Raw genomic sequence first — 26,993 nt, 5'->3', positions numbered from 1 at the left:
GACTTTACAGGGTTCCCACACATTTTTACCAATTCATTTCCAAAACCTTTGCAAAACTGTCCAATTTCCAGGACTATATAACAATAATTCAGCTCAATAACAAGTCGCTTACTCCTATGCGAAATGCCCAAAGACAGGTAGTGTATGCCAGTGGTTCTCAACCTTTTCAGGCTGTGACCCCCGAAATAATCATATTTTAACTGGGGACCCGGCACCCTGACGAGCACTAAGAGTTGAGGAATTTTGTATAACACGTTTCTATTGTTGCGAGGCGTTGTGGGCATGTAGATCGGCTATTTTCACAATTTCTGCCTCTAATATTTGACAATTTGGCCAATGTTTAATTTGTCATTTCAGAGGTATTAACAAAATCAACCACCAAAGACAATGCATAGCTATTTTTTTCCAGGACCTTCCAGGACCCTTGATCAATTCCAAAACTTTTCCAGCACTGGAAAGATATTTTTCTAATTTCAAAATATTTCCAGAAATGTCATGACCGTGGGAACCCTGACTTTAGCAGGGCATCTCTGAACCCTTGCTTCACACTTTCACAAGCTCCATGCTCCACTCAAGAGGGCTTCTATTGGCAACAGTCCCACAATGGGGTCGGGCGGGGGTGAGGGCAGGGTAGGGGTGCTCCTAATTGCTTGTTTTTATTTATTTTTATTGTATTTTTTTCAAAAATATTGGCAGTATTATTTAAGAAAGAAAAAAAAAAGTTGGGGGGGGGGAATAAAACCTGAAAAGCTAACTGGAAACATGGTAAGACTGCAGTGAACGGTTGCGTGATGTCGCAGAATCTGGTGTCCCAGCATCTTCACGAGTGGTTCACTGCTCTCTGCTCAGCACTTAAAAGACAATAACAACAACTGGTTGTTGGCTCAATGTTACTGGAGGTTAGAAGGGGGAGAAAGCTTGGCAACATATAGAAAACAGACCAAAAAAAAAAGAGAAGTCACCAGTTCTGTCCATTGGATTAGTTGCTAAAGTTTGCCTACCGATAATCAACATCCTCATCATCATCTGTGCGATACACATCCTCCCCCATCCCCATCAATTAAAACAAAAAAACAAAACAAAAGGTAAAATGTTAAGTTCGTGATCTGATGGCATGAGGCCACGGTATAACTTCAGGTTGGTCTGAAGTCAAAAATGAAAAATGTACAAAGGCTGTGAACCCTCCCTTCTCAATCGGATGCACGTTCCAACCATCTCTGAAATGGCAATATAACTCCTCCTCTCTTCAGGTGCAGAGTTTTCACGTGACTCGTAATGTCCCCATTGTGAAGTGGAATGAGAAGGAGAAACATACTGGATGTAAGAATATTTCATATACGTATATAGAAATCTGAGCGTTAATGTCAGTCAGTCGTCCTTTGGCAAAGGGAGGATCTTGCTTTCATCGATAGTGCCCGTCTGCTGAATTTCCAAATAAAACTTGATCTGACTTCTAATAAAATCTGTACATTTTTTTTTCTCTTAAAGTCTTCTTGATTTGTCTGTCCAAAGGGGACCATTTTTTCCCATTCATTTATTTATTTATTTTATTTTTTTCCATTGTGGATTTATTAAATCTCTTGTCTGCTCTTAATTTAGATGCATGGAGTCCCATCGCATGTGTGTGTGTTGTTCTCTTGAAGAAAAAAGAAAAGAAAAGAAAAAAGACGCTGCTGGCCTTTTTTTCGTTTGTTTTTTAAACGGTGTGTGGTGCGGTGGTGCATTTGTGAGTTCGCTAGCAGCACTTTTTCTTTCGTTTACTGTTCTTGGTGAGTTTGACCACGTCGTTCTGTTGCTGCTGCTGTTGCTTGGCGAGCACCTCCTTCTTGGCTCTTAGCACTAGCTCTGTGATGCAGTTGAACATCTGGAGGAGAAGTGGGAAACCAACAAAGGCATGGTGAGCAAGCACGTCAAGTCAGTGGTTCTCAAAGTGGATTCCAGGGACTCTGTGGGTTCCTTTATGGGGGTCTAAATTGACCTGTACAGGTCTGTAACTCTGACGGTGTACAAATGGAACCAAATTTGGTTCCATTTGTACACTGCCAGAGTTAAGGGGAGACCTTAAGGCATAGGCTACACGGAGCTGGATATTTCATATATATATCTAGGTCCACACGACAAAGATATCTAGGTCTAACAAGCACACACACAGTAAAGTCTTCAGAGATATCCGGGTTCCCTGTCTACACAGATCCAGTGAATCGGATATTTTTCAATCTCTCCACTTATTTATCCGGTTTAAAAAATATCCAGCTTCGCAGCCGAAATATCCAGCTTCGTGTGGCTGCAAGCCCCAAACGCATAAAACATTTTCTAGCTTCAGAAATATCCAGCTCTGTGTAGCCGGCGCCTCAAATGTGAAAGTTTGAGAAACGCTGCGTTAAGTCAACTGGAGCGCCAATGAGAGGCCGTCATACCCACAGTAAAAGTACTGTCATTTCTGAAAATTAGACTACAACACAGCAGTCTTTTCTCTCGTTCATAAGTATCATCACTGGCTCGACGCACGGCATGGAGACATCAATCATTTAAAATCTATTCAGGATTTTACCAATATGTACTCAATCTGAGCATAACAAATAGTCATGCCGTAATTATATAAAATATACTACAATCCAAATAATTTTAAAGCTACAATCTGGGACTTATTTCAATGAATAAAATAGTGCATACACAAAGTACAGACAAAATGCGGTACAACACAGACTTCCAATAAATTGCACACTGTTCACTGAACGACACCACTATAGTTGAGTGTGCAATAAGATCAACAAACAAAGAGTATATTAATCAAATACAACTAGCAAATGTTCAGTGGTTGGAGGTGGTCTCCCAAATCTTCCACAGAGAAGGTTTTAAACCATGGTGTTAGGTAGGACACCTACTGGTTGACAATGCCAATCAATACATGTGAGGCAGTGGATTGGACACTAGATGGGCCGCCATCTTTGTTACAGTTCTGCAATTATGTCTCCCTGTCGAGAGAGACTACAGTGCCTAATGTTCACTAATTAAGGTCAAAGGAGATGGAGAATCAAAGCAATGGGAGAACGTACCTCTTCAACATTGATGTTCTCTTTTGCACTCGTCTCAAACAGGTTGATGCCCATCTGTTCGGCAAACTTCTGTGCGTCAGTCGTCTCCACCACCTTGGAGTTGGGGTCATCGTTCTTGTTACCCACTAGAAAATTAAGCACAAATTAATAACACTGACATGACTGCTATTTGTCAGACAAAGCTTGATGCAACTGCGGCTGCGCTGACTGAAAGCTGAGAAAGGTCACCAGAGTATCTCCATACAAATGTGCTCGTTAACCCATTTTAGTCTAGAATTATTGAATGCTTTAGCTATAGAAAAATAGCAGATATACAAGCTCACAGCGCGGCACCGAGTGCCGCGCTGCGAGCTTGTAGATCTGCTATTTTTGAAAAAGTCGTGAAAATGTGTGCAAATCTTTGAATATTTTTAAATGTTGCTTCTGCGTGGTCCCTACAACTAGATATTTTGAGATGGGGGTCCGTGGCCAAATAAATATCAGTTTGGGGGTCTTTCACATGAAAAGGTTTGAGAACCACTGACATAGTAGTCTCTCACGAACAGACTAACTGAGCTCCAGTTAAGTGAAAAGGACCTTTTCTTTGACGATGGCTGGCCAGATTGCTGACATAGAAACAAAGGTTTTTCAAAAAACCTTAGGAGGATTCAAAAGACACTTATAGAATCTGGTCAAAATTCTAATTTTCACGATTTTTCAAAAATAGCAGATCTACAAGCTCGCAGCGCGGCACTCGGTGCCGCGCTGTGAGCTTGTATATCTGCTATTTTTCAATAATTAAAGCACAACATAATAATACACAATAATGTGTACCCGTTCTAAATGGGTTTAAGAGTTAAGAATGTTTAAAAGAAAAGAATCCCTCACTGCCAATGTATTTTCCTAGCACTGCTCTCTCACATGATCCTTATTCGGTCACAAAGATATTCTCTGCAGCTCAGGCCCTTGCACTCCTTACTTGTTGGTGATTTAGGAATTTAAGCTCATACTGCTGCATTCACTCGTATAATTCACTCTGAATAAGGGAGTCAGCTAAATAACTTGCGTGTAAAAATGTTATGTGACACTAAATAGCACAGTCTTTCAGGCATCAGCAGTAGGGGAGGAGGTGCACTCACCTAGTATTCGGCACACGTCATCACAGTTCTGGTTGATTTCATGTAGCCATCGTTTTACATTGACGAATGATTCAGCACTCGTGACATCGTAAACCACTATGACCCCATGCGTTCCCCTGTAGTATCTGTGTGATGGAGACAGAAAAGATGGGTCAGCCTTGTTCCTCTGCATTGTATAACTGGTGCCCAGGAGGGGGAGACAAACTTCGAAGAGGTTTACTTTAGATTAGATTATTAAAGTAAGCAGTTTTCTGCTGACATAAGCAGGAATCATGCAATTGCTTATTTTTATTTTATTATATTCAGGCGGCTAACAATGCTCCCTAAAAAGGTCTAGTCTCACTCTCTGTGGCGCTTCTAGGAGCCGCAGTCTACCTCCAAAACTATTATTTTATCTGTAAGAAGCTCTGTCACTAGCAGCTCATTGGTGCATGAACCAGCCGAACCGGGGCTAAAAGGATTGACAGACATGTCAACCAATCTGAACAGGAACAAGAGGCGGTCCTGATTGGTCTGTTATTTTGGATGAGCACCCAGTTTAATCGACCAATGACAGAACTTCTCACAGATAAAAAATAATAGTTTTGGAGGCAGATTGTAGCCCCAGGAAGTGTCACACACACACAACATTTCTTTAGGAAGAATTGTTAGCTGCCTGAATAAAATATATATCTATACTATAATTTTGCGAATGTCTGTCTGAGTGAGTGAGTGAGTGAGTGAGTGAGTGAGTGAGTGAGTGTCTGTCACAGCGTTTCTCCTCAGTGGCTGGAGCAATTGATCTGAAATCGCATCACCATTAGCATATGAACACACCTGACATAACTGTGAAGCCCGTTTGTCACTTTCACAAATCGTATGCTGTATATTAGCATTTTTATGCTGTATCTATATCTATTTAGCCTACAGTACATTTTGTGACCACACATGTTAAGGGAGGGGCGCTGTTGTTCAGGCCATGCACAATCACACACAAACCCACACACACACACACACGGGGGGGGGGGGGGGGGGGGGGGGAGTGTGTGTGTGTGTGTGCAGGCGGGCGGGCGGGCGGGGGGGGGGGGGTTCTGGCCCTGTTACAGATGTTGTCAAAAAATCATACAGATCGGTACACAGTATCTCTGTAGCCGTTAAATGGAACGGGTATTTCTTACATTGATGCTCCTACATATTAGCATGCAAGCACCAGTTAAAGTTACTTTCCATCCCTCATATACTGTGTGCACAGTGCACATCCCATAACCCACACACTGCACATCATTTCGGAGCTCATATCTTTGAACGGGTAAGGGCTAGTTTTTTTAAATAAGCAATTGCATGATTCCTGCTTATGTCAGCAGAAAACTGCTTATTTCTGCTTTAAGTGGTAACTCTATGATGCTTCATCAAACCTTAGTCAGTAACAACCAAAAGAAATCGAGCAATTATCACTCTTTGGCCTTTAAGTATACATTGTAACGGCATATAAGATCAGCCTAAAATTCAGGTACCATACATGTCAATGTGGTTATTTGAATGACACCATTTCACACAGTGATAAAGCTTTGAAGAACGTTTAACTGGAGTGGGCGTGGTCACAGAGAAGGGATGGGTTTCCTGCAAGAGAGCAACCAATCACAGCGGTCGGTGTGTGCAGGACCAAGGAAGAAAGCCCAGAACGAAGGAGGAACGGTCACACAGGGAAGAAGTGCCAGCAGACTGACACTCCTGCAAACCTGGAGCCCAAGTTTGAAAAAGGAAAAAAAAATAAAAAAAATGACCAGGCTGGCCCCTAAAAGGGAGCATCCCCAACCTAGCTGCACTGAGCCAAACACACACAAAGACGGCTTTGTCAGGCCTATTGTGTGGGTGTGTGTGTCACTCAGTGTTTCTGCATGGCATGACAACGTGGGGATACAGTGTTGTCCCGAGTCCGTCACCCTGTGTCCAGTAGGAATAGGCCACCCGGCCGGCAACAGGGCTGGATGGGACATCTGCACACAGAGATGAATGGAGAACCACAAACACACAGCGGGTAACAGGGGCCAGGCTTCACTAATGGGGGAACAGACTCCAGTTTCCAGACACACACACACACACACACACCCTCCCCTATCTGTAATAAAACTCTTATGAAAACAGGGTAATAAAACGTGCATGAATTATGCTTTTGAGTAAAAAGCCCAGAGTCACTTACTACATGTGATATAAGGCCTCTTAAGACTTTGGATAACCATTCCTTTAATTACAAAGGAAATAAGTACCATGACGTTATGCATATTACATGTACAGCAATGAAATGTTAACAGACGCACCGATATTAATGGCAATGTATTGACGCAATAGTAGTAGAGGAAAACATGCATGAACACCCTCCCCGCCATCACTGCAGGCTAGTGTCCACCCTAAAAAACATATGGCAACTATTGGACACATGGACAGAGCAGAGGGACAGACATAAAGCTATAACGAACCCCAGCTGGTCTGACCGAAGGCGGAGGGGTTTCCAAGTGAGGTATGCAGGGCTCTTTCTCACTCTGTGAGCCATATCTATGCTGAAATTCACTTAGACCTAATGAAGCACCATGCCACACTACTTCAGCACAATTAACAATCAGCCTGCGCAGTCCGGCTTTACTCTGGAGGGACCGTTACACAACAACCAGGAGCCAGGTTGAAATGATTAATTGAATAATCTACAACAGAAATTTTATTTTTGCAAAAAAATATATACCATTTTAAAACGACAACAAAAAAAGTGAATGGTTGTCTAGTAGTCAGAGGATGTGCATTTATACAACTGGTAGTTCCGACGAAGCAATCTCATCTGATTGGTTGAAACAATAATGTGACCGTGATTATATTCAGCATTATGTACCGCTCTCATCAATGAAAGAAATCAGTTGTGCTGATCGCAAAAGAAATAGCTGCCGGGGCTGCCTGTGCCAGCACTATGCTAGCGGCTAGGCTGAACTGTGGAGTTCAGGGACATAGTAGCTAAACGTGGCATTAAAATAAATCACATTTCTATTGAATATCTTAACAGTTCTACGGCCAGATTTATTATTTATTTATTGGGGCTGGTGCCAGCAAAAAGCAGCTTACCGTTGCGATGTTATAGTAAAAGACCTATTCATTATTTGCAAACGATTTTTATTTTAATTTTTTTTAATTATATGTGTACTTTAGCCAGGCTGGCGGCAGAGTGCAGCCTTATGCAAAGAATAGGTGTGAATTGAGCTGCTCCGCTTGCCGTCGTTCAGTGCATAGAAATGCATAATCTAGATCAAGTCCACAGAGAACAGCCAGGAAGTGAATTGGACATCATTAATGTTTACGTGTGGTGGAGATTTGAAAGCAGCATTACGGGAGATGTTTTTACTGTACACACCCGCGCGACCCCTCATCAGCTTACAGTCATCAGACAAGGTAAAAGAATGAGCGTTCGTATGGCAACGAGCTGGGTTCAAAATTGGGGCGAACAGTTGTATAATCGCAATATTACACTACATCACTTCTGCGCTGCCAACGGAGCTCGCCCTTCGGGCTCGTTCCTGAGGCAACGCAGGCATGATGATATATGTCGATATAGCACACCCTCTCATGTAATATTGCTTAATTATGGCATATAATTATGTATTATTAACAATATTAACAGTCACGGAAAATCCACTAAATCAAAGCATTACAGTGTCCAATGTAAAAGAAAAGCAGACACAAAGTGGTTTAATTTGTTGCCCAAAACATTACAAAACACTAACAATTGTGACAGAAAATCATGGACAGCCTGGCTTCAGAAAGGATTTCAGCTTTGAGGAGAACAGGTCCTCACTACTCTGACAACCATCATCATAATATAGCTGTGATTGCGTATGGCCGTAATAACCTCATCTTTCAAACATCAGTCTGCACCAAACTCAAAAGGCTGGCTAGTGACAGCCTAATGGTGTTAAGTGCTGCCTCAGCCCATCCTCCGTCAAATATCAAAGAGAGGTTTTAAAGGTAAAACAGTGGACGAGTCACTAGGGCTGTCACAATTATTACATAATCGTCTAATCGTAATTATTTGACATAATCGCAAATATTTTGTCATTATCGTCATAATAGTGAATGTTGAAAAATGTTCATACATTGACAAACATTTTCAGAAATAGTGGAAATAGCAGATCTACAAGCTCACAACGCGTCGCATCGCGATGCGTTGTGAGCACACAACGCGTCGCATCGTGATGCGTTGTGAGCTTGTAGATCGGCTATTTTCACTATCAATGTTATTTTTTAAGTTGAAAGTTGATAAATATGTCAGTAATTTCTTTGTATATTTAAGTTATGTGTCATATCTGCCATGTGCAACTTCAAAGCCTAAAAGCCAAACAGAAATGTAATTGTCAACGACAAATACACAATTAAATCGTTAATCGCAATTATTTGAGTGACAATTAATCATCATGTAAAATGTCATATCGTGACAGCCCTACGAGTCACACCAGGAAGCTGCTTTGCTTTCCCTTGCAGTTCTCCTCACACACACACACACACACACACACAGAGAGGAGAACAGCAGCCGCTAACCTATGGGCCCTGAGCCCTAGCCTGTGTGACAGCATTCTTCACTGCAAAGAGGAGGAGGAGGAGGACCGTGTTGTGGCAGTAAGACAGAAAATAACCAGCTAAAATCATTTACATAAATCAAGAAATTAAAGTATGGGTAGTTGGCCTGTAAGTGTAAACTGCACTCTAATTGAAACAGCAAAGTCTAGTATGTACCAGCTGACACTTTGCAAGGTAGTACAAATAAAGAATGTGACAGTAGTCAGCGGTGCACACACACACACACACACACACACACACACACACACACACACACACACACACACACACACACACACACACACACACACACACACACACACACACACACACACACACACACACACACACACACACACACACACACACACAAAGGAGAAGGGCAGTCTACAGGTGACATGCGGTACACTCAGGTAGAGGACAGTCTACAACTTACATACGCTCAGGTAGAGCAGTGGTTCTCAACCTTTTCAGGCGGCGAGGCCCGCGACCCCTAAAATAATCATATTTTAACTGGGGACCCCCCCACCCACCCTGACAAGCACTAAGAGTTGAGGCATTACATTTTGTATAACATGGTTCTATTGTCAAAATAGCAGCTCTACAAGCTCATCGTGAGCATGTAGATCGGCTATTTTGGCAATTTGGCCAATGTTTAATTTGTCATTTTAAAAGTATTAAAAAGTCCACTTTAGAAATGTGTATATACCCTCTATACACTTAAACTTTGTGCTGTTTTTTTTTTTTTTTTTACTGTTGAGTGAGAAACAATGTTGCACGTTAAGTTAATCATCTGGGGAGCCCCCCCAAATAATTTGGGGGGTCCCGAGTCCCGACCCACAGGTTGAGAACCGAGGACAGTCAGTCACTATAGCTTACATGTACTCAGGTAGTGGACAGTCTACACTACGGACTCCCTTAGTCAGTCCTATCATAGTATCACTATTCCATCATCTACATATTTTTTAGTTTTAAAATGTTAAACATTTCAGAAAATACGAAACATGCAACATTTGCAAACGATATAGTAGATCATTACAAATCAAATTTTCGATTCAGTTACTATATCGTTACACGCCTAACATTTAGCCCTTCATTTTCTTCATTCATTCTAACCAATGCCATTGGCCAGCTAATAATTAGGTAACACCGAGTTGAAAACAGGACAATACTGACATTGATGAAGGCTACACCTTTTAATTTAGCTGTTTGTGCTGGTCAGAAAGATTTAAGTGGACAACATACAAAGCAGACCCTTTGACTATCTACCAATCTCTCCACTAATGGCACATGAAACCTCAAGTAAACGGTCCAATTTTACTCATTGGCATTGTGACATTCACAAGCAGACTACAGTGTCTGGCTAGGTTAAGTGAGATTGAAAGCAGCTTGACCTGGCTTAGAGCAGTGGTTCTCAACCTGTGGGTCGGGACCCCCAGAGGGGTCCCTAAATTATTTTGGGGGGGCCCCAGATGATTAACTTAATGTGCAACATTGTTTTCTCACTCAACAGTAAACAAACCAACATAAAGTTTAAGTGTATAGATGCTATCTGCACATTTCTAAAGTGACAATTTAAGGACTTTTTAATGCCTCTAACATAACAAATTAAACATTGGCGAAATTGTCAAATATTAGAGGCAGAAATTGTGAAAATAGCCGATCTACATGCTCACAACGCCTCGCGTTGCGAGGCGTCGTGAGCATGTAGATCTGCTATTTTCGCAATAGAACCGTGTTATAGCCTACGGAATGTAATGTCTCAACTCTTAATGCTCGTCAGGGTGGTGGGGGTCCCCAGTTAAAATCAGATTACTTTGGGGGTCGCGGCCTGAAAAGGTTGAGAACCACTGGCTTAGAGAACGAGGAGTCAGTATTTGCAAATTGCAAGTGTTGGGTTGGTGCATTACATTTGTGTTGAGATTCAGTTGGATGAAGAGCAGATAGGCTTGAAACGTCATGTCCAATGGTGTAAAATGAACCATAATAAAACCTTAAGCTTTGGAGCATGATCCAGTGTGTGGACTAGGGATGGCCAAATGGAGACATTTTCCTAAGCGATAACCGTTAAGCCTTGTCGGTGAAGTAACCGTTAAGGAAATGTGTTAAAAAATGTGCAATTTTTACCCATTAAAAAAGGAAAATACACCCGTCCCCCACACGTTTTGAGCTTGCAGATCGGCTATAAACCTGTCAACAACACGTGTAAGACTAGTTAAAACGGGATTCACGGGGGTCTGTTTCGGAAAATCCAATCACTGTTTCTTGTTTAACGAGCTTGTGAAGTTGTCTCTGTCAGCAGCGTGTGTGTCGCGGACAGAACAGATGCATGCATGGTTACACAGACAATGGTGACCGCACAGAAATGTGTGACTGCAGGGCGAATAATTGCATGGGTGATGTTACAAAGACATTGATGTCCGGGGCTTTTGGTGTGACACGCGACGCACATTGACTTTTCATCGGTCACCATTAACCATTAGTGCTTACCGGTAACCAATTTCTTAGCGGTTAAACGGTAACGGTTAACCGTTGGCCATCCCTAGAGTCCGGACCTTATTTTTCGTTATGGATTCTGACCTCAGCCCAGCACCTGTTTTTTAGTGAGTGGGTGTGCGTGCTTTATTGTTCTTTTCTGTGATTCAGTTGAAGCACAGAGGATCGCTGGGACAAAATGTTATATATAAAAGAATAGAAGAGGGATGTAAACAAAGTCAGCCTGACAACGGCTTTTTGTGATCATTTTTTAAAAGAAACACATATGAAGCTTTTCTTTCTAATAAAATATTTTTGAAACATAATTTTTATTTTAGCAGTTAGTTTTTCAAGAAAAAGTTGACTATAGCTCCTTTAATTTATCGTGATATCATCCTCCGTCATGCACTAAATTCACCCTTTATTTGCCAAGCTGCATATCCGGTACCATTTAAACCCTCTCTAATTGGTAAAAGGTACTTCTAATATACATACTTGATAGTCTTTTTTTCACTCTCTATCATATGTCTTTGTGACACGTTGCGAGCTTGTAGATCAGCTATTTTTTGGCAAATGTTCCGCCCCAGGATAATGGATTTTTATTATCGTGATAATATCGTAAATCGCGATTTCTTTTGTCACAATAATCGTGATATGAAATGTTCATATCGTCCCATCCCTAATGGGAGGTGGAGCCTGTCTTCAGGTTTTGTCAGGGGCATTGGTACGTTATTAACTCTAGGTCCCTGTTTTTTGCCTAAATGTACTTAGTGTGGGTCATCATGGGTTAAAAAAGTATTAGGATATTTTGAATATAACTCAATGGGTCTTCTATCAGTAGGGGCTACTCAACTTAAGATGGCTCAGGGGCCACTCAGAAAAATACAAAAAGTCAGAGGGCCGCAAGACAAAAATGACGGTTGTATTTGGACATTTAGTCTAGACACTGATTTTGTAACACACTGCATGAGTAGTCTAAAAAATAAGGAAACGCACTAGAAAACAGACACAATTCCATCTGTAAGGACAAACCTCAAAGAACAAAAAGAAGAAATGAATAATGATGAGATGACGTTTCTTCAAATAAAATAGCAAAAACGTCTTTTATAAAACAAGAAACAAATAGTTTCTTAGTGGTTTTGGAGAGTAACTGAAAAAGGATGCATGTGGCCCACGGGCCACAGGTTGAACAGCGCTGCTCTACTGTATAGAAAGGACATGCATAGGACTGTCACGATTATGACATTTTACGTGACGATTAATTGTCACTCAAATAATTGTGATTAACGGTTTAATTGTGTTTTTGTCGTTGACAATTACATTTCTGTTTGGCTTTTAGGCTTTGAAGTTGCACATGGCAGATATGGCACATAACCTAAATATACAAAGAAATGACTGACATATTTGACAACTCTACACTTAAAAAAGGAACATCGATAGTGGAAATAGCTGATCTACAAGCTCGTAGATCGGCTATTTCCACAATTTTTTACTGAAAAAAAATATATGAACATTTTTCAACATGGAAACGATTATGACAATTATGAAAAATAATCGCAATTATGTCAAATAATCACCATTAGACGATTATGTAATAATTGTGACAGCCCTAGACATGCATGCCATTGTGTACCATTATGTGACAACAAGGCTGCAATTATCATTCTATAAACAGGACTACGATTGCACCATCATTCCAAAAACACAACGATTGCAATGGTGATCACTGGCATATTCAAAGGACAGGTGTTAACGCTGAAGAAAGCAATATATACATGATATTTTGGTGCTGTGCAAAATTCCTGCATCCTCAATTCCAGAATTGAGGATGCATGGTGGACAAAATGTGTGGATTTGTAGACGTTTTGACCAGTAATGTTAGTGAACAACAGTAAGTAAACAATGCTAGAAATATTTGTATCAGGTGGTTGGTTCATGCCATATATCAATCTACTGACATTAACCCATTTAGGCCTAGGATTATTGACTGCTTTAACTATTGAAAAATAGCAGATATACAAGCTCACAGCGCGGCACCGAGTGCCGCGCTGCGAGCTTGTAGATCTGCTATTTTTGAAAAGTCGTGAAAATGTGTGCAAATTTTTCAATATATATTTTTCAAAGCAGACTTTTGTAACTCAAATCTCTTCTTCTGGGGGGTCCCTGGAACAACATATTTTGAGATGGGGGTCCGCGGCCGAATACATGTAATTTCGGGGGTCCTTGACATGAAAAAGTTTGAGAACGGCTGATTTAGAGGAAGGATTTAGAAGTCGGGTCAAAGATCGGGTCAAAGATATTCAAAGACTTGCACACATTTTCATGATTTTTCAAAAATAGCAGATCTACAAGCTCGCAGCGCGGCACTCGGTGCCGCGCTGTGAGCTTGTATATCTGCTATTTTTCAATAGTTAAAGCATAAAATAATGGTTAAAGTGGTTAAAAATCTAACGCGACTCGGGCGCGTTCCAGGTATTTGAGAGTTAAATACGATATTGAATACACATAAGACTAATAGAAGGCTTACAGGCACACCCCTTGCCATCATGTAACAGTATGTGACCAAGAGCCTCCCACTGACTGATCTGTAATTAGGATCTGTGGGGAATTCCACCCAGTTGGAAAAGAGCGTCGAGTTATTCTGGTTGTCTATGAAAAGCTTTCTACACCAATATCCAGTCTCACGACCACCAAGCACCTTTGCTGTTTTCATATTTTATTTAATCAATCAATTAACATGGAGGTGCTGATGCAAAAAGTCGGTGCTATTGTGTTATAGTGCTATTGAAGGCATGGCGTGTGCATGCGTGTCAGAGTGAGGTCATTTTTATGTGAGTGTGTGGGAGGGGCTGTGTAGAGCTGTCACGATTATGACATTTTACATGACGATTAATGTTCTCTCAAATAATTGCGATTAACGATTTAATTGTTTTTGTCGTTGACAATTACATTTCTGTTTGGCTTTTAGGCTTTGAAGTTGTACATGGTAGATACGACACATAACCTAAATATACAAAGAAATTACTGACATATTTGACAACTTTATACTTAAAAAAGAACATTGATAGTGGAAATAGCCGATCTACTAGCTCACAACACGTCCCGATGCAAAATATATGAACATTTTTCAACATGGAAACGATTATGACTTATGAAAAATAATCGCGATTATGTAATAATTGTGACAGCCCTACCAGTGTGTCTGTGTGGAGTATGTGCCTGTGTGTGTGTGTGTGTGTGTGTGTGTGTGTGTGTGTGTGTGTGTGTGTGTGTGTGTGTGTGTGTGTGTGTTCTGCCTATAATACTCACGTGGAGGTGATGGTTCGGAAGCGCTCCTGTCCTGCTGTATCCCAGATCTGTAGCTTCACCTTCTCCCCGTTGATCTCCACTGTCCGGATCTTGAAATCCACTCCGATTGTGGTGATATAACTACCTGCAAACGTAGAGACACGCACAATCAAGTTTTAACATATAGAGAGAGAAAAAACCCAAAAGATCTGAATCTGAACATGTGAAATATTTGCCACATAAGTGTCAAAAAGTTACTCTAAAGTAGAATCACTTACCTGAAAATGTGTTGTCTGCGAACCGCAGTAGGAGACTGCTCTTCCCCACTCCTGGGAATCAAAGACAAGTAAGGGTTCAGTTTAAAAATGCAGCTTTCATACAGAATCCTCTGTTTGTCTCAGGGATGTGCCGAATACAAAATTCTTGGCCGAAACCGAATACCGAATACTGGAAACATTCCGCCGAATACCGAATACCGAATAGCCGAATAATACATGTATATAATTTATTTTGTATAATAAATGTTTGTACCATTGCTGTACCTTTGTTGTAAAGCTACCTGATTATGGCAACACCTAACTTAAATAATAATCACCATATGGTTCCATAAAACATTTATTTCTCACTTTTGAATGCACACATAACAAAATAAAATATTTTCTCTTTGCAATGTTAGCATAAAACAAAGTCAAAATAGTGCAACTATTTCTGTAGTATCCTACAGAGATAAAAGTGCATCAGAACAAGGTGCTTAAAACTGCAGAATGATCTAGGCCTACAACAAAATACTATTGTAAACACAAGGGCTGTAACAGCCAGGCCTTCAACAACAAATGCACATACTGTATGTTGCAAAATGATCTAGGGCCCAGGGGTCCTCAAATACAAATCTTGAAGGTCCAGAAATATTTTTTTGAAACAGGTCCGGGTCCGAAAAAAAGGCGAAGGCGAAATAAGGCGGATACATTTATACAGTATGTACTGTATGTATGTATGTTTATTATAATCATTAGAATTGTTTATTTTAATTATTATTATTATTATTTGGAACTTTGGAAATCTCAGTTGGAACTGTTACCCCTGCTACCCGATGCTGGATAAGCGGTTGAAGATGGATGGATGGATGAATGGATAATTATTTATGCATGTAGAGTAGGCTACATTATTTACATTTATTGTGTAGCAATAAAACACTGGCTTATAGTTTAATTATTGGAAACTAAAGAGCATAAATGCAATATTAGGCTTGTCGTTCAGAATGGAAAATAAAGTGGAACTTAGCGTGAGGGGGAGAGGATTACTTGACATTCAGTTAGTTGACACACGTACTGCACAAGCCAGACTGTGCTGATTGACTATGTCAAATGACCAGTCAAATCAGGGTCAACGAGTCATAGTTATTAACCTAACACAGCCTAGGATAGCTGGCAATAATATGCGACGACACATCACATTGTTAAAGACGCATCATCACGCATCGCGAGTTTCGCGACCATTTCTCGTCTAATGCAAGCAGTTGGAGCCTTACATCGTGGATATTAATGTGTTGCTGTTGTCCTCTCCAATTGAACAGCCAAAGGTAGAAGATCTCTAAGTTATTAATCCAGTGGGAGCAATGGTTTCCAAGAGGTTTTAGCAACTTTTTTAAGGCAGCGAGCGGCATGAGTGTGTGAAGAGGGGAGGGGAGGAGGGAGCAGCATGGAGAGCAGACTGCGTCGGACTCGGAGGGAAGGAAAACCTTTGATCTACAAGCCCACAGCACGTTGCACCCGCGACGCTTTGTGGGCTTGCAAATTGGCGTAGGGGTGTGTCTTGTGAGCCTGTGTATGTGTTTGAGCGAATGAGCACATACACACCCACGCACACACAAACATCACATCACATCACACACAGTCAGTCCGATCGTCAGATACAACTATGCGGAGATTTCTCAGAAATGTGCCGCGGTCCGGACGGAGGTGCGCCGCGGTCCGGACATGGACTGCGGTCCGCCTATTGAGGACCCCAACTAGACCCCTGTCCTTCACACTATTCGGTGCTCAACTATTCGGTTTTAAAAGCTATCCAGCCGAAAACCGAAAATGCATTTTTAGCCATTTTCGGCCGAAAATTTTCGGTGCCGAATATTCGGCCTCATCCCTATCTCATGACAAAGATGTTAGGAAAACTAATGTCGTATTGCTTTGGTTTGTCTTGTTTAAACAAATTACGCACCAGAAACGCTGGCAGTTTTCCAGTGAGTTTTTGTTTACATGCTTAACTGACAGCATAACCACGTGAGCACAAAGCTAAAGTAGTGGTTGTGGACAATAAGAATTGTGTTGGTAGCTACACAACAAAAATGTTGCTACAGTCAAGTCCTGCGTGTTAATTTAACTCACTGTATAAACATAATATGTTTATGTACTGTGTATTATACAGTAGCCTACTTGCTGGGGTCCAAAATTAAATCACAGAGTATACCAGCAAGTTTGAAAAAGATTTAAAAAGGCTGAAAGTACCAGTCAAGGCTAGCCCAAGACCAAGAATGAACTTAACTTTATGTGACAGCTGAACTTTGTTTATCTAGGTCCGAGGCTTCAGAAAGTGTGTCAAAAAAGTATTCAGATGATCGGGTTGAAGTAATGGAATTTCCTTACAAATTACAGACACCCGGCATATACATATATCCACAGAAATGCTTCTTATTCAGAGTAATATTTGGCACAGAAATGTCAATAGTTCTGTGTTCTGAACATTTAATTCTCAAGAGTGCAACTTTTATTTCCCAGGGGTTTGGGAAGATAAAGGTCAGGCAATGTAATGTTAATACAACGATTAAGTATTTAACCATGGATATATTTAATTTTTTCCAATTTAGATTAACAATGATTCTGCAGAGTATAGTAAGCCTTCCTGTTTTGTAACCAAACTCTTTGGGCCTAACATGGAAGCTCTCCCATTTCAGCGGTCCACACACTATTGCGTTTTTTTAGAGACAATAACTCAGAAACTTCAAAGCAGAAGAGTGAACATAATTACCCACCATTGTGGTTTTCAGTTAGCCTATTTGTTATTTGGTGACATAACAATCCCTGGCTGCCATTTTTATTTTCTGAAGCTGTGTGATTTAAGCGGTCACACACATTAGAATTCCTAACAGAGGACAGGATTTTAGCTATAACAACCCTTCTTCTTGTGTTCTGATTATCAGACTGCTGATCAATATCTTGTCTATTCAAGAGCCGCTTGTGACCTGTATGGCCCACCCACATTCAGGTCATCATATCATTCTTGCAAAATTCTGACATTAGAGATTAGACTAATTGCATTAAATACAAAACTGCATTGTTTATCTTAACCTAAATTAGGGGTGGGCGATATGAAAAAATACAATATCACGATATTTTTCCAAGCTGTATCACAATACACGATTTTATCACGATTCTTTTTCACGTTGGTTTTTATGGTTATTTCTCAAGTTACTTGACAAAAACAAGACTCTCTGGGTTCCTTTTGGGAGATCTAAATTGAACTTTACATGTATGTAACTCTGACAGTATACAAATGAAACCAAATGGATTTGTATACTGTCAGAGTTAAGTGGAGACCTTGACATTTTAAAGTTTGAGAACTACTGATTTAGACCAAAATGCAGGTTTAAATTAAATTCTGCAATGAATCTCTGAATTAACGATTAAACAGGATTTTTTTTACAAGGCTCCATCCAAAAAACAAACAAACAGAAGAGGCTATTGGAGAACCTGATTTGGATAGGGACACATGATCTGATGCAGGACAATGCCACTATGACAGAAAGAGACAAGATGGGTCTGTTCCAAACGAAATACTCTGTTGTTGCCACACTCATTCATATATGCATCACAAATTTATATACGATACCTCTGAAAAGGCATATCGTGGAGACATTGTATCGCCTCAACGATAACTATCACCATATCGCCCACCCCTAACATAAATGAACCTGCCATCACACTACTGCACAGTGCACAACAAGACATGTCCTTGACAATTTTAAACTATGTAAGGACTGAGGAGACAAATTCAGTTCCCCACCAAGCCAAGGACTGGTAAAGGTCATTTCATTCTAACCTTGCCCATCTTATGAGTTTCCCATTTTGCAGCTCAGGGATGAGAACTGAGAAGACAGTGCTTTGAACATCTTGGCTGAATAATTTCAATGTACCACAGCAAATACTAGTGCTTGCATGCTGCAGCTGAAGGGACACTGGCCCCTGTGTGGAGTGGTAGTAAATGGCTTGCTGTGCTGCCTTGCCCACTATTGTGACTGGACAGCTGATGGGGTACTGCCAGGACCGGGAGGGTCAATTGAATACAAGGATCTTTCCTGACAAAGCGGTCCATCAGAACGAGTATCTATTGCGGGCGGAGTCCCTTTTAAAAAGTCATAGATTCACCTGTAAAGAAGAAAGACCAATCCTTTTAGCCCTCATCACATTTCCATTTTATGCATCACACCCACCTGCACTACCGGTATATACCATTGTACTGGCTGCAGATTGGCAGTTTGGGTATTACTACAGACCCAACTCAGACAAGGTTGCAAGAGTATATGGAAAATATACTCAAAGAAAGAAAGCAGTGATTTCTAGCAAAATATATTGCATGTTTTGTCAACCTAATTTCGTGTAAATACGTCCAAACAGCTGATCTCAACAGGGGATTGTAAATTGTAATCATGATTTGGTAGTGTGAAAATAGCCGATCTACAGGCTCACTGTAGATCGGCTATTTTCACAATAGAACGTGTAATAGAACTGTGTTATACAAAATGTAATGCCTCAACTCTTAGTGCTCGTCAGGGTGGGGGGTAACCAGTTAAAACATGATTATTTTGGGGGTCGCGGCCTGAAAAGGTTGAGAACCACTGATCGAGAACCACATTTGGCCTCTATTTTGTCAAACCTTTGTCTAACACTAATACAGACAGTAATACGTCATCCACACATGCCAGTTAAGAACTTTACTGACTTGACGGTGCCAAATAATGTTAACTATGTAAAGAAGCTTTTCTGTGCTTGCCTTGTAGCCATTTAAGATGGACCATCACACCTTGGAAACATGCAGTCAGTCAGACAAATCAAAAGGGAAAGCATTGAGACTGTTACCAGCAACAAGTCCAAAAGCCAAGGTCTGTCATGGTATGGGGTTGTGTCAGACTCTGTGTGCCAAAGGCAACTTACACTTATGTGATGCAAAAAGGTAAACATACATTTTACAGCATCATATGCTGCCTTCAGGTGACATCATTCTGAGGGTGCCCAAGCATAATCAATTTGAAAAACAATGTCAACAGGACAATGCAAAACCACAATCTGTGCACACCATCACAAAGTCAGGGCTGCAGAAGGAGGGGGTGCAGGTAGTGGCCTGCCTGCAGTCCCGTCCTGTCCCCAATAGAGAATGTGTGGTGCATGTTCAAACAAAATGCGACAACGAACGAAGACCCTGTAGTACTGTACTGTCAAGACTTGTTCGCAGGAAGAATGGGAGAAAATTACCCCTAAATCATTTAATCACTTGGTTTCTTCTCTTCAGTCCCGTAATATATTTTCAGTGTTGTGAAAAGTAATGGCAGTATTTGAAATATGTGGGAGAATCAAATGTATTATGATTGAGGTAAAGCATCTAATAATGTGCTGTACTTAACACAGATCAATAGCATTATGTTTTTTTGTTTTGTTTTTTAATATAGCATTACAACTAATAACAAATAACAAATAACACCTCTTTACTCGTCAGGATGAGCTGAAGAACACTACTACAAAAAAGTTAACAAACTTGTCCTAGTCTGGCTCCAGCCCCTGAATCACTAATAATGGAGTGAAACCAAATTAAACTTCAGTCTGAGAGTGTCAGGCTAAACATGTCCCACTGTTACTTATGACTTGAACAGTCATGTATGCAAAATCATGTGATGCACTGTTTAATCAACTTGATCAATGACTACTAAACTATAGCCCTCTTTGCCATCTAAACCTGCAAACGAAGAACTACAGTGCTGCATTCCTCAGTCAATAGATGCAGCTTTCGGTAAGCTTAACTTAATGGTAATAACAATATCATTAGCTTAATTTACTAAACCATGTAGCCAGTGTTGCCAACCTAGAGGATTTGTCGCTAGATTTAGCTACTTTCCAGACCCCACTAGAGACTTAATTTGTGAAAAGCTTCTAGAGACAAATCTGGCTACTTTTTCTGCTGATTTGGAGACAGATATTGTTTACAGGAGCCATAGATAAAACCCTATTTTTCCTTCCTTTTCCCTCTCTCAGCCTCCATTTGCTGCTTGCCTTCTCCTCAGTGACACACAAACGTGCACGCCGCATCTCTTTCTCTCTCTACTGGTACTGCCGGCGTGCAAAAAAATACAAAAACTCGAATTATTACCCTAGAAACGTGCACGCGCATCTGTTCACGTGCACACGCTTTTGTGTGCACGTGCGCGCAGCGCGCGTGCACCCCACCCCTAGCGACTTCTAGCTACTTCTGGGAGAGCCACTAGCTACTTCCGTTACTGGGGAGTTGGCAACACTGCATGTAGCCTGCAGCTCATTTATGGAAAGGCAACGGAATGAAACAGAACGGTATTCTATGTACACACCCCACAACTTCAGTGAGTGCAGCTTCGTATAGGCCAACGTTAGCTACATAGCTATGCATCCAAATGTTATGTAGCCCAACTTCCAAGTATGCTGGCTAGCTAATGGAAGCTACCTACCACCAAGACGCCAAGTTTATGATGAATCTTTGGTTAACTTCAACTCAGTGTTTGTGCTATCATACTGCCAATAACATCACCCATAAAAACTCACGTAATTTGTGAATAGCTTTAGTCTCAGTATGTACAGTAGTCACATTAGCCAGTAACAAAGATACCAATGATGATGGGCGATCATGTCCACAACAGATTTATTCTAGTAGAAAGTCGCACTCCACAAAAAGTGTGGTATTGTTAAATGGGGAAAAAGAAAATCTAAATTACATTTTTGACGAGGAACACTTGTCGACAGGCTCCATAAATAAGTATAACATAAAGTGTGTTGATGTGTGCAGGAGGCGACATCCGGCCCGAATCCGATCCGCTGACATGCCCGGCCCTGGCTCAAACCTCCGCCCCGTCACCACACATCGATGCACACACGGGACATAAATTATAACAGCCGTTTTTCACCTCTAACAGAGAAATATCAAACCCATATAATAGTTAACATGTCGGAAACGTTTATCGTGCTCACTCGGTCCTGTAGCGAGCGCGAGCAACGTTTCCGTCTCTCTCTACGCTAAAAAACACGAAACGAGGCCCAGTTTCCCGTCACGCATCCCCGGCCCTCGCTTACCGCTGTCGCCGATGATGAGCAGCTTGAAGAGGTAGTCGTAGTCCCTGGCCATGCCGGTGGTTCTGGTGGCGCACCTCCCCGCCTTTCAAAGCCGCTCGCTCTGCTTCAGCTCGCCCTCTCGACTTCTCTTCTCCCCCGAACCCTCGGCTCGTTAATAGACAAACTCACTCTAAATATGAATGAAAAGTGACCCCGCTACCCGTTGCTCGCGTGCAGAAAGGAGAGCCCCCCGAGCCGGCGGCTTTTTTTTTCTTTCCTCGGGGTTGTTTCGCGGCGTCAGCAATCCCTCTCCGTCTCCTCCGTCCGCTGCGAATAGCCGGAAACTCCGCTTCCTTCTCTCTCTGCGACTGCACCCAAACTCTGCTGCGACCCAGGCAGCAGCGGCGTCAGTTCAGAAAGAGCTAAGGTATGGCAACATTTTTTTTGTGTGTGCAAATCTTTGATAACGTATTTTTTAAAGCGAACATTCAGGGGCGTCAATTGGGTATGGCAGGGGTATGCAGCTGCCATACCCTGGGTCCAGGGGGGGAAAATAAAAGTTACTTTTAAATATAAATCCATGAATGTCTCTTTGTCTATCTGTGCTGGTTATGTTGTTAAATTACAGTAAAATAACTACAAATGCAAATTTTAACAAAATGGTCACTTTAACAAGGTATTTTAATTATATTCTCCACACTTGTATTCTCCCCAGCTTGACAAAAATGGTATATACCAGGTTCCAATGCATTATTGTTAATTGTGGCAAGTTCACTGACATGCCAAGTTTAGCTGCACTTGAACAACCATTCCAGGCTGCCATATCCAGCCCAAGAAACCTTAGAAAGGGGGGGGGGGGGGGGATAAATGTATCATGCCTGTTGCTAAGGTATGGCAACATGACTGGTGGGCGCGCGTGCAAGACACCAGTCATGTCGCCATACCTTAGCAACATGCACGATAATGGTCCGTTTTATCATTTCCCCCCTGTAGCCAAGGTATGGCAGCTTGCCATAGCTTTGCCATACCCAATTGACGCCTCTGCCCAGGCTCAGTGCGCAGACGCATGACACCACAGGACCGAGGATCCGTTCCATTCAATTGATTTAATCCTGCTAATATTTATACACAACTTAACTAATCTGCTTCACTGGAACTGATGGGACACATCTGACCCCCTGACAATCAGCTGTTTTTATTTGTATATTTTTTACAGCATTGTTAAAGGCACCAGACTTTCAATTATGTGTGTAAACAAACCATGTCTCGGTTACACTGATTTATTTCTGCAATATCAGATACTTGCTGTAGGGGAAACGTCACCCACATTCCAGAGCAAAGGGTTCCCGAAAATTCCAAACGACACTTGATCAAATCATGTTTCTTTTATTTTATTTGTATTGCCTTTACACAACCGTATAATCAATAAGAATATCAACTTCTTTCATAAGGTTGTTTTCCACCAAAATGACCCTCACACACAATGGCCAAATAAAACTTAAAGTTGGATAGTTTTAACTTGAACATTTTCATCCATTACCATGTGGTCAGTGAATGTCCAAATTCATTTATAAGAGACACTTGAAATACAGTTAAATGTCAAAGCGGAATTGGCCCGATTAGTTTTTTGACTGTATTGCAAGTTAGGCAAGAACAACCTGCATATACTGTAGAATAAAATAAACAAATGTGAGAACGTGGGTTCACACTTCACAGGCCACTAAAACAAAATGAAAAAGATAAATTTGGGGAAGGAACATGAAGGAAAGACACCATCCAACTCTTCCTTGGTCCAGGAAATGACAAAATGAGGGTATGTGTTATTTTAGTGTGTGTGTGTGTGTGTGTGTGTCTGGGGTGTCCTCATACAATGGTGTATTACATCAGTATGACATATCAGTCAAGCTTCGGTTGTTTGCTGTGGAGTTCTTTTTCAATGATTTGAGCAATGATCAGTCCTGTCCCTTCACGTTAAGATGGTGTCATCTATTTCTTCATTGGAATCTGGGAGGCTGGCTATCCTCTTTAGGGATCTGCGGTGACATTCTGACAGGAGGTCGTTACTGGCAGCGTCCAGGATGGCCGTGACACCCTGAAAAACAAAGTATGACATTATTTAATATGAAATGAACGTCAAAGAAATGCATATTTCTCAACACATCGAGTGCCATCATGAGTGGTGGCAGTGGCGTCAGTTCAGAAAAAGCTAAGGTATGGCAACATGACTGGTGTCTTGCACGCGCGCCTTCGCGCGCAAGACACAAGTCATGTTGCCATACCTTAGCAACAGGCATGATACATTTATTTTAAGAAGTACATTCAATTTTTTTCCCCTGTTTCTACAGTTTCTTGGGCTGGATATGGCAGCCTAGAAAAGTTGTTCAAGTGCAGCTAAACTTGGCATGTTAGTAAAAGTGCCACAATTAACAATAATGAATTGCACCTGTGCAGCTGACCTGTGGAACCTGTGAATATACCACTTTGTCAATATGGGGAGAATAAAAGTGTGGTGAATATAATTATAATACCTTGTTAAAGTGTGTTAAATTTTGCATTTGTAGTTATTTTAATGTAATTTAACAACATAATAATCAGCACAGATAGACAAAGAGACATTCATGGATTTATATTTAATAGTAACTTTTATACTCCCCCCTGGACCCAGGGTATGGCAGCTGCATACCCCTGCCATACCCAATTAACACCCCTGAGTGGTGGCCTTCTGTTGCTCAAGTTTTGTATCTTTCAACATTCTGCCATGTCAGTCAAATAATCGCACAGCCAGGGGTGAGATGCCGATCACGTGCACGTGACGTCAATAAATGACCGTCCGCCCTGAAAAGAAAACACCAAAGCACCACTGGCCCCGACCCACTGTTTGGGACAGTGGTTCTCAACCTTTTCAGGCCGCGACCCCCAAAATAATCATATTTTAACAGGGGACCCCCCACCCTGACAAGCACTAAGAGTTGAGGCATTACATTTTGTATAACACGGTTCTATTGTGAAAATAGCAGATCTACATGCTCACAATGCCTCGCAACGCGAGGCGTTGTGAGCATGTAGATCGGCATGTAGATTTGGCCAATGTATAATTTGTCATTTTAGATGTATTGAAAAGTCCTTGAATTGTCACTTTTAGAAATGTGGATATACCCTCTATGCACTTAAACTTTATGTTGGTTTGTTTACTGTTAAAACAATATTGCACATTAAGTTAATCATCTGGGGACCCCCCCCCCCCACAATTATTTGGGGACCCCTCTGGGGGTCCCGACCCACAGGTTGAGAACCACTGGTTTAGGGAAACGGTGAAATGTTCTGCGCGTCTCTCACCTGCATGGTCTCCTCTCCCTGGCGCAGTCGAAGCACGCTGATGATGGTGTGTTCACTCTGGGCTCGGACCGTGGTGTTCTTGTCCTTGGTGTTGTCCAGCAGACTCTTCAACAGGGGCTTGACCAGGTTGGCATCCAGGGAGGGTGTGGCCGGGTCTCTGAATACCCACCAGAGCACCCGCTCCGCCGCCAGCCTAATGTCACTGGACTGGTTCTGAAGACACTGTGGGGTGATGATACAGAGTGGTCAGAGATGCTCTCTCACTCTGGAAATTAAAAATATATGGTTTTCAAGCTTTTTTTTTTTTTTTTTAGCTTTTTGTTAGCAGTTTATGGAAAAACATTTTTTTATCTTTTGCTATTTTTGTTTAAGATACAAAGTAATAACTGTATCAAACTGTAATGCATATAAGTTCATGTGGACGTCAAAGAGGAAGTCTGTAAATTATCGATGAATTGTTACAGTGTTTGACCACAATGACCAGTCAGTCAAAATGAAACTTTAAAGTACACATATGACAGTAAATCTAACATCAGTTTCTTGTAATTTCTTTGGTGTGGGGTGGGGTCACCTTAAGTAGCCTTCGTCTGGAAACTACATGGGTAATTCTATTTTGGGGCTGCAATTCATGTCGTTTCATGTAGAAAATAAAATGCTCGCACAAGATATTGATCCCTGGAGGGAAATTCAGCTTCTCAAATTCATGTGAAGCTGTATTTTGGATCAAATTACCACAACTTCAGTATTGATTAAAAGACACTATTTTTAGCTCATGGATTCTTGTAAAATAAGATGAGACGAACGTTTATTGATCCCTGGAGGGCAATTCAGCAACATCAGTGAGCGTAAAACACAGTAGAGGCAAACCAAGATAGCAGCAATTAACAGGGTCCAAGCACAGAAGAATATAACTATGAGAAGATGAAGGTAAATGAAGAAATGCAAAAAAAAAAGAAGAAAAAAAGAAAAGTCAATCTCCAAAACAAATTGCATGTTAATGTTGGTCCAATAGTGATCCACAGAAAGGTAGGTAGCAATCTGACTTAAGTTACGGCTTAGGAGAAAATTACAAAACGTGTTTCCAATAAGTTAAAATGAGTGGAAATATAGCTTTTGAGGCAATTTTGTATAGTGAGGATAGGTGGATGTTTGTAGCAACTTCTGAGTTAATAGACCTGACACCGTATGAAGTTAAGACTTCCCAAATTCAAGTTCAGTTCAATTTACATAAAATTATAGCTCCCCCATCAGGACGACTGGGATCATATTTGTTGTGAAAGTAATGCGCACAACCATCTGACAGATATTTGCTAAACCACAACAGGTGAAAAACCTGCACAACAACAATGAGGTTCCAACAGCTTTCCTGTTGGACCCCAAATAAATATCAAATAAAATACTGAGCTGCTGTCTCTAAACCAGGGGTTCCCAAACTTTTTTTGTCTCAGGGCACCCCATAAATATTTTTTTTTAATCCGAGGCACCCCTACATTATAATTTTCACTCCCAGCACCTTATATAGCATATCGTCGTTGTCAGGTGAAAACCTTGTATGTCCAAAACCGTTCGTTTTGTATTTATCATCTATAAAATGTACTAAACTAGTGAAAACAGCAGATCTACAAGCACGCGATGCGAGGCGTTGTGTGCTTGTAGATTGGCTGTTTTCACTAGTTTTGTGCGACAGTCTTGTATGATGAAGCAGGGCTTTGCTTTAACAAAAGACGTACACATTTGAAACAAGGAGTTAATGACGTTTCTACCCGAGAGTGATGATATTTTAGTGATTATGTTGCGAGGAAAACGTT

General features: G+C 41.2%; 2 protein-coding genes across 2 annotated transcripts in view; both read right to left on the bottom strand.

Moving 5' to 3' along the window:
* rab35b (RAB35, member RAS oncogene family b) lies at window positions 1-22,165 on the bottom strand. The gene is made up of 6 exons (XM_080739329.1): window positions 21,871-22,165; window positions 14,788-14,838; window positions 14,531-14,654; window positions 4,175-4,299; window positions 3,057-3,181; window positions 1-1,864 (listed from the first exon to the last, which is right to left on the bottom strand). The coding sequence occupies exons 1-6, from the start codon at window positions 21,920-21,922 to the stop codon at window positions 1,736-1,738; spliced, it is 606 nt and encodes a 201-aa protein (XP_080595455.1). The 5' UTR covers window positions 21,923-22,165; the 3' UTR covers window positions 1-1,735.
* Window positions 22,166-23,234: 1,069 nt separating this feature from the next.
* The window catches only part of gcn1 (GCN1 activator of EIF2AK4), a 76,666-nt gene continuing 72,907 nt past the window's right edge, over window positions 23,235-26,993 (bottom strand). Inside the window, exons 56-57 of the mRNA XM_080739320.1 lie at window positions 25,186-25,407; window positions 23,235-23,941 (exon numbers count right to left, since the gene is read on the bottom strand). Of these exons, the coding sequence (XP_080595446.1) occupies window positions 23,816-23,941; window positions 25,186-25,407 (348 nt within the window). The 3' untranslated portion in view covers window positions 23,235-23,815. The remainder of the gene's footprint in view (window positions 23,942-25,185; window positions 25,408-26,993) is intronic.

The sequence above is a fragment of the Nannobrachium achirus genome (genome assembly GCF_963921795.1).
Source record: "Nannobrachium achirus genome assembly, chromosome: 12".
In the NCBI taxonomy this organism is placed as follows: Eukaryota; Metazoa; Chordata; class Actinopteri; order Myctophiformes; family Myctophidae; genus Nannobrachium; species Nannobrachium achirus.
Note: the sequence above shows the minus strand (reverse complement) of the source record. Positions and strands in the feature narration are given on the sequence as shown.

Excerpts from the sequence above, each read along its gene's own strand:
- rab35b (XM_080739329.1), bottom strand. The coding sequence starts at position 21,922 with ATGGCCAGGGACTACGACTACCTCTTCAAGCTGCTCATCATCGGCGAC. Across the intron at positions 14,655-14,787 it reads CGCAGACAACACATTTTCAG|GTAGTTATATCACCACAATC; the intron begins GTAAGTGATTCT and ends CTACGTTTGCAG. Across the intron at positions 4,300-14,530 it reads TTCCGAACCATCACCTCCAC|ATACTACAGGGGAACGCATG; the intron begins GTGAGTATTATA and ends TCCATCACACAG.